Source organism: Rhinolophus sinicus, linkage group LG04 (genome assembly GCF_036562045.2).
Source record: "Rhinolophus sinicus isolate RSC01 linkage group LG04, ASM3656204v1, whole genome shotgun sequence".
Lineage (NCBI taxonomy): Eukaryota > Metazoa > Chordata > Mammalia > Chiroptera > Rhinolophidae > Rhinolophus > Rhinolophus sinicus.
In genome coordinates, this window is record NC_133754.1 from 126,447,980 (window position 1) to 126,464,100 (window position 16,121).

The 16,121-nt window shown below is 37.9% G+C and overlaps 1 protein-coding gene across 3 annotated transcripts in view; it reads right to left on the bottom strand.

Annotated features, from left to right (window-relative positions):
• Nucleotides 1-16,121, bottom strand: part of ADAMTSL1 (ADAMTS like 1) — an 890,862-nt gene that overhangs the window by 249,318 nt on the left and 625,423 nt on the right. For all 3 annotated transcript variants that reach the window (XM_074330338.1, XM_074330337.1, XM_019739192.2), the window contains one exon: nucleotides 9,737-9,863. In XM_074330338.1, the coding sequence (XP_074186439.1) occupies nucleotides 9,737-9,863 (127 nt within the window). The remainder of the gene's footprint in view (nucleotides 1-9,736; nucleotides 9,864-16,121) is intronic.

Sequence of the window (16,121 nt, forward strand, 5' to 3'; positions counted from 1 at the left end):
AAAAATAGTCTGCCAATGTTGAGGAGGTTTTGATAGTATATTTGTAATCTTCATGACTACTTTATCACTTTTAAAATATACTCAATAAAATAAAGTGAAACGCAGCATTTGAGGCCTTCGACAACTCCCTTCACCTACCCCCCCACCCCCCACCCCCCCGTCCCGTCACACACATACCAGTTTATTAGTAATTGCACCATGGAGGACATATACTAGACAGGCCAAACAAGATGCTTCCCACCTCACCCCAGTCAGGGAATTTCATCTATGCAGTTGCTTAGAAGAAAAACTTGGGAGCCATCCTTGCCTTCATCCTTAAATCTAATCAGTTAGAAAGTCCTATTGTCATGAGAGTCAAAAAGCCATATTTATTGAGTCTACCATAGTTCACATTTTAACATATATGAAATCAGTATGCGTCTCACACTCACTGTGTCTTATGTTTTCTCTCACCGAGGCAGTAATCTTGCCATAGTTATCATTGCCCGTACAGGTGCTAACATCAAAACAACCAGCATCAAATTTGCAAAATGGGTGTCAGCAGCTTGGAAGAGAATTCCAAGATAATAGTGGAATGCACTCATTTAACCTCTGGGAATCAAATGGTTATGAGGGCTGTAGGGAGATGAAGAAGCAGAAGAGCTAAAGAACATCCTCAAAAATAGGAGTCAAACGCTGACTAGTACTACATAATTGCAAACCTGAATTAAGAGCCCAGCATCAAGACTTCTGCTTTCTGCCAAGATGGAGTAATAGGGTCTGGGCTTAATCTCCTGCTTGAAACAACCAAAGGTCAGAAAAAAATATATGAAATCATGACTTTCAAAACACAAGATACCAGGCAAAGAAAGGCAGCAATCCTTGAGAGTCAGAAAAAAAGGAGGTAAGCTTTAACATCGACTCAGCTCACGGTCCTGCAAGACTTTCCAGGCTGTGGCTCAGGAAGTGGGTACTCAGAGCCCCCTGGATTCCCTGAGTTGAGAAGACAAAGCTAAGAACCCAAGGAGATCAAGGTGGCTAGAGTTTGAAGGACAAATTACCAGAGTAAGTTACACAGAGAGATAACTGTGGAGATTTAAAAGTGTTCTCTGTAGATACCCAGTAACATTCTCATGCTAATCAATCAGCCCGTCCATGAGAAGCAACTACCAGAGCCCAGGAAAAGAACTACAGAAAAGAATGATACAATCAGGTATCTGACACACATATAAGGCTCGAATAGTATCTTATCCTATCAGTCTTGCTGGAAAACTTCATATATTGGGATACTGACCATTCAGAAGAGTCTTGCCTCAGTAGCAGGGCACAATTAGCACTAGCCCAAACATGGCTTTGGTCCCGGCTAACAAATTTTAAGACCCAGAAAAATCAAGCTGATGTTAAGTAACTTAACTGCTTCCAGAACAAAACTCAAGAACATTTATAGGAATACAAAAATATCTAGTATCCAGCAAGATAAAATTTTTAATGTCTGGACTTAGGTCAAAAATGATCAGGTATGCAAATAAACAAAGAAACAAATGAAATACAACCCATATTGAAGCGGAAAATAAAAACACAGATAAGACATTAAAATAGTAACTATAACTGTATTACATACATTAAAAAAACTAAGTACACAATAAAAAATCTCCATGCCCAGAGAATTTCACTGTTGAGTGCTAACAAGAGTTTAAAGAAGAAATAACATCAAATCTATACGATCTCTTCCAATAAACAGAAGAGGAGGACTCACTTCCCAACTCATTGTATGTGGCTAATATTACACTGATTTCAAAACCAAAGACAGAATAAAAAAAAGGACTCTGCAGACAACTGTCTCTCATGAACATTGATGCAAAAATACCTCAAACAAAATGCTAGCAAATCAAGTTCAGTAATCTATAGTAAGATTACTGACCACAACCAAGTAGAGTTTACTCCAGGAATGTAAGGCTGGTTCTTTATTTGAAAATCAATTAACGTTATCCATCACAAAAGTCTAAGAAAGACCACAAGATCATATCAATTGAGGCAGAAGAAGCATCTGGCAAAATCAACATCCATTGATGATAATAACTCTCAGCATATTAAGAACAGATGAGAACTTCTTCAAGGTAATAAAGAGCATCTCCAAAAACCCTACAGCTAACATCATACTCTATAATGAGAAACTGAATGCTTTACCCCTTAAGAATGGGAATAAGGTAAGGGTATCCATTTTTACCACTTCTGTTCAACATCGTATTGACATCCTTGCCAGTGTAGTAACACCATGAAAATAATAAGTGGTTTATAAATTGAAAAGGAAGAAGTAATACCATCCTGATTTGTAAGCAACATGATCATTTGTGTAGAAAATTAAAAAACTCACAGAACTAATAAGTGAGTTTGGCAAGTTTGCAAACTATGTGGCCAAGAATAAACTAGCAATACACAAAAACTGAAATTAAAAATACAATGCCATTTGAAAGAGGCATAAATCTAACTAAATCATACAGGGCATGTGTGCTTAAAACTAATAAAGACTAATGAAAGAAATCAAAGAAGACCTAAATAAATTGAGAGACATGAAATATTCATAGGTTGAATAATATATTAAAGATGTCAATTCCCTCCAAATCATCTGTAGAATTAACGTAATTTTAATGAAAATCCCAGCAAAATTTTTTTATATATATGGAAAAGCAGATTGTAAAATTTATGTGGAAAGGCAAAGGAATTAGAATACCCAAAATACATTTGAAAAGAAGGATAAAGTTGAAGGAATCAGACTCCCTGGTTTTAAGACTTACTTTAAAGCCGTAACAACCAAGACAATGTGCTATGTGAAGGGATCAGAATAGAGTCCAGCAATAGATCCACACACAACTGGCCAGTGAATTTCTGACATTTTTAAAGCTAGTTCAAGGGAAGAAAGGTTATCTTTTCAACAAATGGGGCTGGAAAACTTGGACATCCTTATAAAAATTCAACCTAGATATAAACCTTATATCTTATACAAAAATTAACCAAAAATAGGTCATAGATTTAAAGGTAAAATGTAAAACTATAACAGTTTTAGAAGAAAACATAGAAGAAAACTTTGTGACCTGAGTTCTTGGACATGACATTAAATGCATAATCCATGAAAATGAAAAAGGATAAACTATTCATCATCAAAATTAAAAGCTCTGTGAAAGATAACATTAAGGAATTTTGAAAAAAATTTTTTAAAGCTACCTACTGAGAGAAAATATTTTCAAATCATATGTCTGACAAAGGACTTGTACCCAGAATATATAAAGAACTCTCAAAATTCAACAGCAGGAAAACAAACAACCTATTTTAAAAATGGACAAAAGACTTGAACTAATGCTATACTAAAGAGGAACTAAGCACATGTGTAATGGGCAGAATAATTCCCACCCCTTCCTCTTGCCAAAGATGTTCGTTCCCTGAACCTACCAATATGTTATAGGAAAGGGGGAATTAAGGTTGCTGAAATTAAGATTGATAAATAGCTGATCTTAAAATAAAGATGTCATCCTAGATTATCTGGGCAGACCCAATATAATCACAAGCATTCGTTATATTGGAAGAGGGAGATAGAAGAGGAGGTTAGAGTCATAGAGAAATCTGAACATGCTATGCTGCTTGGCTTTGAAATTGCCAAGGAAAGAAGATAGGCTCCAGTGGCTGGGAAATCAAAGTAAAAGAAAATAGATTCTCCCTTAGAGCTTCCAGAAGACACATGGCCTGCTAACACCTTGATTTTAACCCAACAAGACCCATTTTAGGCATCTGATTCCCCCAGAACTGTAAGTATGTTGCTTTAAGCCACTAAGTTTGTGGTAATTTGTTACAGCAGTAATTGGAAATGAATACGACATGAAAAGATGTTCAACATCATTAGCCATTAGAAAAATGCAAATTAAAGCATTATGAGACACTACTACACACCAATTAGAATGGCTAAACTAAAAAATATTGACAATATCAAGCGATGGCAAGAGTGCTGAGCAGGTGAAACTTTCCTACATTACTGGTGGAAATGTAAAATAGTAACACTCAGAAAAATAGTCTGGTAGTTACCTAAATGTCAAACATACATCTACCCTATGACCCAGCCCTTCTAATCCCAGGAATTTACTCAAGAGAAATGAAAACATGTGTCCATCTAAGCCAAGGACATGAATGTTCATAGCAGCTTTATTTGCAAGAGCCCCTAAGTGGAAACAACCCAAATATTCATCAACAAGTGAATAAACAAACTGTGGTATGTCCATACAATGGAATTATTACACAGCAATAAAATAAAATGAACCGCTGATATATGCTACAACATTAATGAATCTCAAATAATTATGCTGAGTGAAAAAAGCCAGATGGAAAGGACACACACTATATACTTCCATTTACATGAAATTCTAGAAAACACAATCTAATCTATAGTGACAGAAATAAGATCATTGTTTGCCAGAAGACAGGGGCATCTGGGAGCAGAAGGAAAGGATCACAAGGGGCACAGGAAAATTTTTGAGATGATGGATAGGTTTATGATTTTGGTCACGGTGATTGTTTCACAGGTGTGTGTATATGTGAAAACTCAGTAAAGTGTACATTTTAAATATCCAGTTTACTGTATATCATTTATACCTCAATAAAACTATTAAAAAAGAGCCCAATACCAGTGGATTTTTTTTCTTTTGTGGATTCTTTTAAAAATGCTGTAACACCAGTACGCTGCTGATGTGTGGAAATTGACTGAGTTCAAAATGATTTAAAAGAATTGAAGTTTGAGAAAAAGTTTAATATTATTTATCAACGTATTCATTTATTTCAGTTTTATTTTCCTTTTCTGGACGCATAAGGGTAATATAAGATCAAAATATATCGAAGTCTAACATAGGTCTTTTAATAACTATCAAGTAAAAGCCCTAAGTGGCCAGAAGGCATTGTGTTACTGTTTCTTCATTTCAATGGTATCTTTTTTTCTCTCTCTTAGTGACACATAAAATAATGGTACCTCTTTCAAACAATGATGTCTTAGATTCAAAGAAATGCAGTATATCCAGAATTGGATCACTTCTCATCCCCTACACTACTACCATGGTCAAAGCCATGATCACCCTGGCCTGGCTTACTGTAATAGCCTCCTGACTGCTTTCCCTACTCTTACAGTTGGACCCCTTATAATCTATTCTCAGCATAGTAGAAAGAATGATCCTTTAAAAAAGTAAATCCCATCAAGTCATTCCCCTGCTCAAAATCCTCCTGTGACTTATCATCTCATTGAGGTCAAAGGCCAAGCTCTTGTGAAATCAACATTCGAGCTATTCTTCACTTCACACCAGCTTCTTTGCTCTTCAAGAAATACGTTAAGAATGCACCTCAGGGCCTTTGCACTCGCTGTTCTCTATGTCTGGATTTCTCTTACCCCTGACTTTTTCATGGTGCTCTACCTGCCCCTCCCTCAGATCTTTGCTCAAATGCCGTATCAATGAATCCTTCCTTAGTACCCTACTTAACATTGCAACTCACCTCTAGCACCCTTGGCTAGCAGCCCATTTCTATCTCCAATTCTCCTTCTCTGCCTTACTATCCCATGACTTCTATCACCATATGACATATATAGATTTTATTTAGTTACTGTTTTGTCCCTTTATCTCTCTACCTTTCACATTAGTGTGTAAGCCCCATGAGAAAAATGGATTTTTGTCTGTTTTGCTCTTTCCTGTGTTTCTAGCACCTAAAACAGTTGCTCAGCACATAGCAAATACCCAAGAAACATTTGTTGTTGAATGAATGAGTGAATTGCTGCTGAATGAATGAATGAATGAGTAGCTTGTGAATATAACCTGAAATCAGTGCAAGGTAGAAATTTCTTTAAAGTTTTGTGCTCTCTTTAAACCATTCAGATATATTATTCACTTTATAATATCTATACATGTGTTTTATGATAAACATCTTTTACCTCAAAATCTTTGAGCCAGGATGATAGTCCAGGAATATGTTTACCCATAGTTATTATAAATCAGCATAAGCCATAGTCTGAGAAGCAAAGCCAGGCATTCGGAGCTTCATTTTATCTTGATATAAATTAGTTTTTCAAGGTCTTGCCACTCAAGACAGGTGGAGAGAGATCTTTAGGATACCCAGGTGATTTCAAAACATGCAGATACGTATAAGAGATCTGTAAAGCTGGAAACATCAAATTGGTAGCAAATAATTTCTCTTCAGGTCTAAGCATATTCTGAGTATAATTGGGAAATACCTAATATGGTACAAACCACTCAATTTTGGGGGAAAATGAGTCTTTCATTCCAAGAATCAAAAGTAAGTTAGTGTTCACTACATTTCATTTTTTTTGTTGGTCTGAGGAAGTAGAAACAAAGCGACCAGGAAAAACATGGAAACACTGAATGCTATCAGTGGACAACTTTTTCTTTTAGAAAGGGGAAAGAGTGCCTTGATCTAGTTCTTTTTCTGTTGTCTATATTTGTAGGAGGCAAAAACAACGTCTTTTAACACAAAGAGGGTTTCTTTATTTGCCAGCAAATAGCAGCCATTTGATCAGTTCCTCCTACTTCTCCTTTTCCTTCTGGCACTTTCCGCCACGGTCTTTCTCCACTCTCCTGTTTTTTCCTTTGTTCCCCCAAGGCTTGATAACATAAGGAAAAAAAAACACACACACAAAACTTGGATATAAGTTCAGAAGAAAATGAGTTCAATGTGGGGAATCCGAGTGCTAGGAGTTCAAAAGAGCATGTGGCTGGCTTACAGTCCTTTTGGCAGAGCACGGGAGAGACCTGGCAGAGCTGCTCCAGGCCTTCACGGGTGGAGAGCGACTCACCTGGACAGTACGCTGGGCCCCGCAGAGCACTCTAATCTTCCCTGCCTGTGGGTCACCCCACAGCCTGTAAATTTGGGTGGAGGGTTTTTCGGGGGTAGAGAAAACATAAATGAGGTAGTTTGCTCAGCATCTGCTATAGATTGTGGTGAGGTGCGTGCGTATGCTGGGCTTTATTGATATAAATCATTTTGTCATGAAGCATCATCAGCACTAAGGTAAACGAATCAATTGCATTGTGTCACTATGGAAAATCATCAGGTTGTGTATTATATAATTTACCCACTGTTGGTCTTGAACAGAGCACTTTGCACTGAGGTATCTATTCGCAGACCTGGAGATGACTTATGGCTCGCGATGTGCTTCAGTTTGTTCCTTCAGAGCTTTCCACCTTTGCTCCAATCATTCAGGCCCAAAGGTCTCTGATCACCCTCACACAGGAGAGGAAGAGGAATACCTATCATAGCAGTATGTTCGGGCTCCTTTGTGAAGAGGGGAAGGTGGGGGACATGAGAGGGAATAAAGGAAGGATTCCCACCATGACAAGCATGCCCTCAGAAGGTGCTATACAGCAGGTACAGCACACATGCCTGCCATCTCTCTTTTTGTGCCTAACAGAAATTTCTAGATTCTTAGATAAATGAGCAGTAAATCAGTTATGTGATACCAATAAGTAAAAAGATCTTAACTCTCCTACCATAGTATTCCTTAAAGAGTTCTATAAAAATAACTTTTAAAAGGTAACTTTTTCCCAAATATCTCACTACAATTTCAGAAATTTACAAAAGAATTACCATATTTTGCCGTGTATAATGCGCACTGTCTTTGCCCAAATTTGTGCAGGAAAAATAAGGATGCACATTATACGTGGGTAGTACTAATTCCGTATCTATATCAATATTTTTAATTCTTTTATTTATGCTTATGAGTTAAAAGTGTAACTCTAGAAATCAATAATGATATCTGTATGCAAAATAATACCCTGGAATATGATAATTGGTTTTGTTGAACTTACAATGAACTTGCAACAACGAAGAGTTCTTGGCCTTCTATGATGTGTAAATGTGGTAAACATGTTACCCGTACAGAAAATTTCTTGTACCTTGTATCTGTTCTTATGTTTTTTAATTATTTGCTACATAACATTACTTATATCATAATATGTTAAAAAATAAATGCTAACATTCCTTTATAATACAGAAAACAAGTAACCAAATGTAAACAAACAAAAACTTGAATTAAAAAATTAAAAGGAAGATTTTTTTTTTCCCTGGCAGTTTGGGCTGAAAACGTGGGTGCGCATGATACACAGAAGTGCATTATACACAGCAAAATATGGTGTGCTCTATCCTTCTATCTTTCTCCGGTTTCCATCCTCGAAATTCTTTAACTTTCATCTTACAGAAAATCCTACCAACACATGACCAAAGAAAAAACATCTTCCCTGAATGTACTGTATCAATGTCTAACTCACTTCATTATTCATTCTCTCTGCTGGAGGTTTTGTTTTTGTTTTTGCTTTTCTTGTTGTTTTGTTTTTTCACTGCCTGCAGGGGTGTTAGAATGTGGAGGGTTCCTAAGCTGGCACCTCCAAAGTTTCATGTGTTTCAAAGTCCCCAGCCTTTTTTCCTGCCATCTCTTCTTCCCTAGAGCCTAGTCCTTTTGGCAAGCTGCCTTTTCCTGACCTCTTGGAATAGTTCTCCAGTACATGCTGCCTTTCTTCTTGATCTACACATCCATTTAAAGCCACAAACCCCTCATATGTCAATTGTTTTCCTCCATCTAGTCAACAAGAGAACAAAACCACATTCAGTAAAAATATTCATTCTTATTTCCCAATGGGAGACATGTACAAAGAGATACTCAATCAAGAATCTACTGAAGGATTCTGGATAGTGGCAAAGTGGAAACAATGTGCCAAGCAAGGTCAAATTATTCTAAAAATGCATGTCCTTGAGTACAAGAGCTGTCTTACTTCTGTATCTGCTGCAGCACCTAAAACAGGGATTGTCACAGAGGACGGTGTATTGTAAAATGAACGAGATTGGTATGTGACTCCATTGTTGGGTTAGGCATTATGAAACCATATACCATCACCCAAGCAGGACCCGCTGGGCAGGTATCTGTGGTGCCTTGCCTTGAGCCATCTGACTGCTTTACAAATGTCACGCCATGGAACAGAACAGCCTGGTGAGATAGTCCAGGGGAACAAGCAAGTGCTTAGGCTCTGGAATCAGACTCTGGGCTTAAATCTTGGCTCTGCTACTTTAATAGTTGTGTGACTCCTTGCAAATCACATAACCTGTCTAAGCCTCAGTTACCTTATTCATAACATGGAGATAAATAGTACCTTGCTATAAGGCTGTTACAAGGACTAAATGAGATGATCATGTAAAGTTTCCAGCACACACATGTATAGTAAGCATACACGTATTGTGTTGGCATAGAGAGATTAACACACAAAAGTCAACAATCACTGCCAATGTTAATTCTGAAAAAAAACCTGTGATTAACAGTGAGCAAAGGTCATTTTGTAAATGGAGATCATGTGATTTCACTGTGGGAATGAATTTGTCCTGATCCACCCACTCTCCTTATTGTATTCCACCAAGCATTTCTGACTGTGTCAGGTAGGGGCTGGAATACAGTCTGTCCTCATGCTGGGAAACAAGCTCATGCTTGCACACAGAGTATATCTGGATGCATGTCTAGCTTACTCCTAATGTATCTCAAAAGGAAAAATTTCCTCCTTGGGGTTGTAGTGGGTGATCTGATTTGCCCCACCTACACCAATCCACAACGCAGAGACATGAATCTTTCCACAGTTTTTTCAGATTTGTCTTCATGTTGGTGGAGGTGTTATTCCCTAGTTGCTAATAATAAGCCCAAATGCCCAACAATTGCCCCCTCTCTGTCGTGTCTTACGTTTGGTTGCAGAGAGCTGGGATTTATACTGCCCTCGGACCAGCCGGCAGGTAGACCCATCTCCATTGCAAACTCCACAGTTATCTTCCTTGACGGTGCTTCCCAGCTGGTGATCACAGCCAACAATCTAATAAGAAAGAGAGACGTGTAATTCAACCAGGTGACCCCTGAAGGACAGACGCGTTGTGAGGCCCATCACCACCAAATGACCCTCCCATCGTCCTTGAGGAGGGGCAAAACAGGCTTCCCATGAAGTGGACAGAATTCAGCTGGAATTGGAATCAGACTAAGGAAGAAAAAAACAACATGGGTAAGGATGTTTTCATAGTTCAAATATACAAACAGAAAGAAAAGTGGGGGTGGGGGGTGAAGAGAAAAGAGAGGAGGGAGGAGAGAGAGAAAGAGAAGGAGGAGAAGGGAGTTAGCCAGGGTGAGAAGGGGAGGGAGAGAGAAAAATCTTGCACTATTGATATTATACAACGTTAATTCAAAAATAATTCCCACTGTCAATAATTATGATTCACCAAAACCACACACACAAAAACGCAAACATGGAGTAACAGGAACAAGTTTAAGACTAATCTCCATGTTCCGGGTGCTCCTTAGCATGTAGGATGCATAGTGGTAGGAGTTTTGTATCTTGGGTTCATTGATGTAGTCCGAACCACTAGAACAGTGCTTGGCAAATTGTGGGATTTCCAGAAATACTTGCTGAATGATAATGAGAATACTTCTTTTCCTAGCTAGCCCTTCGACTAAAAGAAGAGAAACAGAATCATGAAGTCAGCCAACAGAAACAAGGTTAGCGCATGTGCGTGTGGTGGCACAGAAGGGTTGACACGGTGGGCAGCAGAGACGACCAGCACAGCACCTGTGGTGTGCCGGGCCCTGTCCTGTACCAGGCACAATACACATATCTCATTCACTCTCACAACAATCATGGAAGATAGCCTCGTTTTACAGGTGAGGTCATGAATCTCGCCAAGGTCACTTAGTTCATAATTAGCCAAGTTCTAAAATCAACAAAATATTTATGCTCAGTCCAAGTCAGGCTTAACAAAATCACACACATTTATCAAGTATATGGGCAAACTCATTTGTATTTTTACTCTTTCCTTTTCAATGTTCAAGCTAAAAAAGAGTCAATCCAAACCATACTCTTGTACCTCTATGGTTCTCGTTAGATCTAATATCAAAAGACATTCCACTCCCAAACTATTTCAACTACTGTCTTGGACAAAATAAAAAGAGAACTGTAGTGACATTTCAAGAGTCTTATCTCCACAAAGTTTCCACAATTTGTCCTGTGTTTTAAAAATCTGGTGGTTATGGTGACCTTTCTTTGAGGTTTGATTTTCCTTTCAGTACCTTTATTGAATAATTGCAAACACCTGTTTAGGCAAAGGTTGAAAAAATACAATTATTTAGTATTGTGTTTTTAAATGTAATGTATTTTTAAACGTGTTAATATGCATCTTTTTCAAGAAAAGCATACAGGCATCTTTAAAAATAGATGTAAAAGCACCAACTTCTTCAAAAGTTACTCATTTTTTGAAGTATAAAGATGTCAAGAAAACCTAGTGCACGGCTCTTAAGTGGGGAGCAAAGGTGGGCTGGCTTCACCCCCAGGGGTTTACTGGGGTGAAGCAGCAATAGCGGTGCCCCTCAGTATGTTCAGAGGCTGCAGTGAGGCCACGTCAGAATTCGCCCAACCTCCGTCCCTGCAGAACCAAGCACAGCTGACCTCAGACTTCTTCGATGTGCTTCTCTATGACTGCAGTAAAATTGTTTTCAACATGGACCCACACATGAGCTGAGCAATTCTGTGTTCACTCTTATATTCTGAGCACAGTGTGAAATGGGAGTACACAAATAATTTATTTACAGAAAGATCATTTAATCATTCAGCCAACAGTGATCAATGATCTGCGGTGGGTCAGGCACCGTGTGAGGAGCAAAATCCAGAGGTGAGTTTAAGGACAGAGGGACCCACCCTCATGGGACAGGGTGTCGTGGTGAAGGCATATATGACTCAAATCCTCACACACAATAAATGCAAAATGATAGTCACGATACCAGCTATAAAACATAGATACATGGTACTCTGAGAACATAAAAATATGGAGAAGCTGACCTGGTGAGAAAGGCCAGAGAAGATGTCCCTAAGGAAAAATCTTTTGAGCTGAGATATGAATAAGGAGTCAGAGGTCTCTAGACACAAGAGAGGAGTCGCTGTGAGGTTTACTATGTAGTCATGCCTAGATACTGGCTTTTTTTTAAAAATTAAAGTTTATTGGGGTGACAGTGGTTAGTAAAGTTACAGAGGTTTCAAACACACAATTCTGCAACACACCACCTACCTACCACACCAGCCGTTCACCACTCAGAGTCCGTTCTCCTTCCATCACCATATATTTGATCCTGTTTATCTTCATCTACTGCCCCCCTCCCCTCTTATCCTCTGGTAACCACTAAATTATTGTCTGTGTCTGAGTTTTTGTTTCTCCATCTGTCTTGTTCCTTTGTTGTTTTCAGTTTTATATCCCACATACGAGTGAAGTCATATGGTTCTTGACTTTTTCTGTCTGACTTATTTCACTTAGCATAATAATCTCAAGATCCATCCATGTTGTCACAAATGGCAGTATTTCATTTTTTCTTATGGTAGAATAGTATTCCATTAGGTATATATACCACATCTTCTTTATCCAATCATCTATCGAAGGACACTGGTTGTTTCCATGTCTTGGCCGCTGCAAATAAAGCTACAATGAAACTCGGAGCACATATATCTTTACAGATAAATATTTTCATTTTTTTTGTGCTGAAGTTCAAAATCTGAAAAAATATCCCCCAGATACTAGCTTATTAGAAAGTAAGCAAAAATCAAAGTGGCAACCCACCCCCAAACCAAAATCAGTAGATTAAATTACCTGATTGCTTTTGTAGAGCTGAATCCTTTGAACAAACATGACAATCTTAATTTAGGCAGTGTTCAAAGAATCACTGACTCTACTGTTGTTATTTGAGGTTGGAAAGAGATGACCTTTATCTTATAAGACACTCAGCTCTGTGGAAGGGCAAGATGGGCAGTGGGCATGGGAATTTACACTCTCAGGTGTCCCAAAGCTAACTAGGTGTATTTCTGAAAGAAATTTCAGGTTTCTCAAAAGATTTAAGTTTCTCTGGAAAAATTTTAATGCGCCATGATGTCTCTAAAGGAGCCAAAAAGAAGATAATCATGAAAATCTCTTTAATCCTAAAAATTTCTTATGATTCTAAAGCCATTTTAAAAAAAGAACGCTCCAGCTTCACAGATCCAAAGTAACAGTCATGTTAGGAATAGCTAAATGGAAGGTGACATACTTTAAGATTAACTTGGCCAGATCACTGAGAGCTCTCAGTGTAGGTTTATGGACCCCAGGATATGAACCAAGTCAATTCTAACTTGGCTTTGTTTAATTTCAGAATTGAAAAGACAAACATCGCCCTGACACAATTGCTTTCCCCCCTACTCTGTATCAATTCCTTTTTAAGATGCCAAAATATTCTAACTCAATTATTTTTAAAATAGCTTTATTTTTGTCATCATCAGATAAAATGTTCTTATTTTGGTCCAAGTAGAAAATTATTTGCAGTTACATCAGGAAAATCATTGTTGACATATCTCAATCTGTTGATTTTTAAATAACTGTTAGAGTAATTAAAAATTAGTTAAACTATTACTTTAAGGGCTATCATTAATAACAGAGGAAAAAAGAGGAATACAGAAATGGGCTTACTTGGAGGATATAATGTCAGACCCCTCTGTGTCTTTGCACATGCTATTATTTCTGCCTAAAACATTCTTTCCCAATTCTTTATTTGGCAAACTCCTATTCATCCTTCAAATCCCAATTGTCTCCTCCTCAAAAAGTCTTTTCCATATTCCAGAGTTAACTTATTTGTTGCTTCATGTTTCCTCAGCCTTTTGTTCATAATTACATGTGGCAGAGTTTCCTGTTCATAATTACATATCCATCTTCCATATTTTTCTCAGTAACAGAGCATCAATTTTATTTGGGGTGGCGATACAGCCAGATAAAAGAATATATTCTCATTGGCTTTGTGACCACGTGGTAATTACTGAAATAAAAGTAGAAGTGTGTGGGACTCCTGGGAAGGCTACTTAAGCAAGCTCACTTAGTTGAGGAAGTCCCCTTCTGCCTTCTGCCTTCCCTCCTTCCTGTTGGCTCCAGTTGCTATCTTGAAGAATTAGACAATCCTGAGACTGGAAGCCTTGCATTAAAGATGGCAGAGCAGAAAGAGAAAAAGCCTGGAACCCTCCTTGAACTGATTACATCTTGACTTCTTTTTCATGAGAGAGTAAATCCTTTATGTGCTTAAACTTCTATTATTTGGGGGTTTCTTTTATATCTACTCAGTTAAAATAGTTGTACAATTTATATCGAGTTTAATCTATTAGCACGTCTGTCTCCATACCCGATCATGCACTATTTGAAACCCCGTTTATTAATCTTCGTATTTCTGCTCCTTAGCACAGTGTCTGACATCTGAGATGTACAATGGGTGTTGGGGGATTAGTGAAACACATAACACCAAACATAATGATTTGCTAATAATTTCAATGTAGGTTACATATAGGCAACCTTAGATTGCCAACATGGATGATGTATACAAAAATGTGCATATGTGTGTATGTTTATGTGTGTGTGTTTGTATCTGTGTAAACAGAGAAACGGACATACCATGAATGACAACCAGAGGCCAAACCTAAATCTCTGACCTGATGCATGAACAAGAATTACTGTAAAAGGCCGTACTTTTTAAGAGACTATTTCCTAAGTGCACCTATGCTCATTATTAGCGAAATGTCATGGCCGGCAGAGCTCAGGCCACTGAGTTCCCAGACCCACCCATTCTGGACAAAACATTAAAGTGAGGTAATGACCACTCATAACTTTGGCAACTGCATGAAATTTTTTGTAAGGGATGAAAAACTAACTGATATTTAGCCCTAATGCAGCTTATTAGTAGTCTGCTACTAGGTGTCAGCTTGATACCGTGGTCTAACCTCTCTCCCACCCCATCCAAAATGACTGGACAGTATTGAATTTTTTTTTTTTTTTACAAAAATTTTGTCTCAGGTGACATAAAAACTGAGATGCTCTAAAAGGTTTTACGTGTTTAAACACCACTAGTGGGTTATCAACTTTTGCTTGTCTACCTTAAATGATTGCTTTTTGCCTACATAGATATACATAGACATGCACACAGACTTGCAGTCCTGTGTCTTTTGAGTAGAACACACACACGGAAAACCGATGATTTTCCTTCATTCTCCTTAAGGATTTACTAAATGTAGGGGAAAAAACACTCGCTAAACAAAAAAGTAGAACTGTAACATCCAATCCAAGTTGGCTCATAGGCTTTTAGCATGTCGTGCAGATTTTAGGCATCAGGCCTACAGTATGTGCTGATAGGGGTTTCTTCCTTTACAGAGCTGATAGCAAGTGAACAGGCAGAACACAAGACTGGAACTCTCTAGACACTGAAATATGTATAATAAAATGTCTTCACTAGGAGCCACAGGAGGAAGATCACCACGTGGATAATGTGGAGAATGTAAATAAACACCACCCATAAGCAGATACCATGCTCCAGACTGACATGCTTAGATGGGTTCACACTGGCCACGTTTCAAATGGTTTCCCATAAGAACCTCAATTTCTAGCATTAAATACTGAGCCAGTGATGTCAAGCTTTTCTTGGTCCAACACCATGAGGTAAGAAACTTTTAAATCCCTTTATTTTCAGCACTGGGAAAGACAAATATGGAAAACTAAATGCTGCAAATCTGATCACAGCTGCTTTTATTTATAATTATTTAATTCAGATAGAACTTTATGGGGAAGAGTGTGCTTTTACATACATTATAACTCATTTGCTATTTACATTAATAGGGAAGATAGTATATTTCCAACCTTATCTTCAAAAGTTTAGATATTGATTTGTTTATTCTTTACCTTATTAAAAAAAGATGTATAGCTTATACATATGACACAACACAATAAAATCTTGAAAAAAAGGAAAAAATGGGTCAAAGAGAAAAATGACGGTAAGAAAGATAAGGCCAGAAATGAGAGAACTACACAGAATGCACACTGTGAAGTCCTATACATTTGCTGAGTGGGGGTCACCTAGATGTGAGCTTCTTAGAAAATAGCAAAACATGAGGAGTTACCAGGGTCACGGCACCAAATGGATCTTTTAGAAAATGTATAGGGTAGTTCATTCCTTGTAGTAGATACTCAATAAATATTTACATAACGAATGAATGACAAACTGGCTCAGGAGAACCATAATTACTCAAAGTACTGAAATC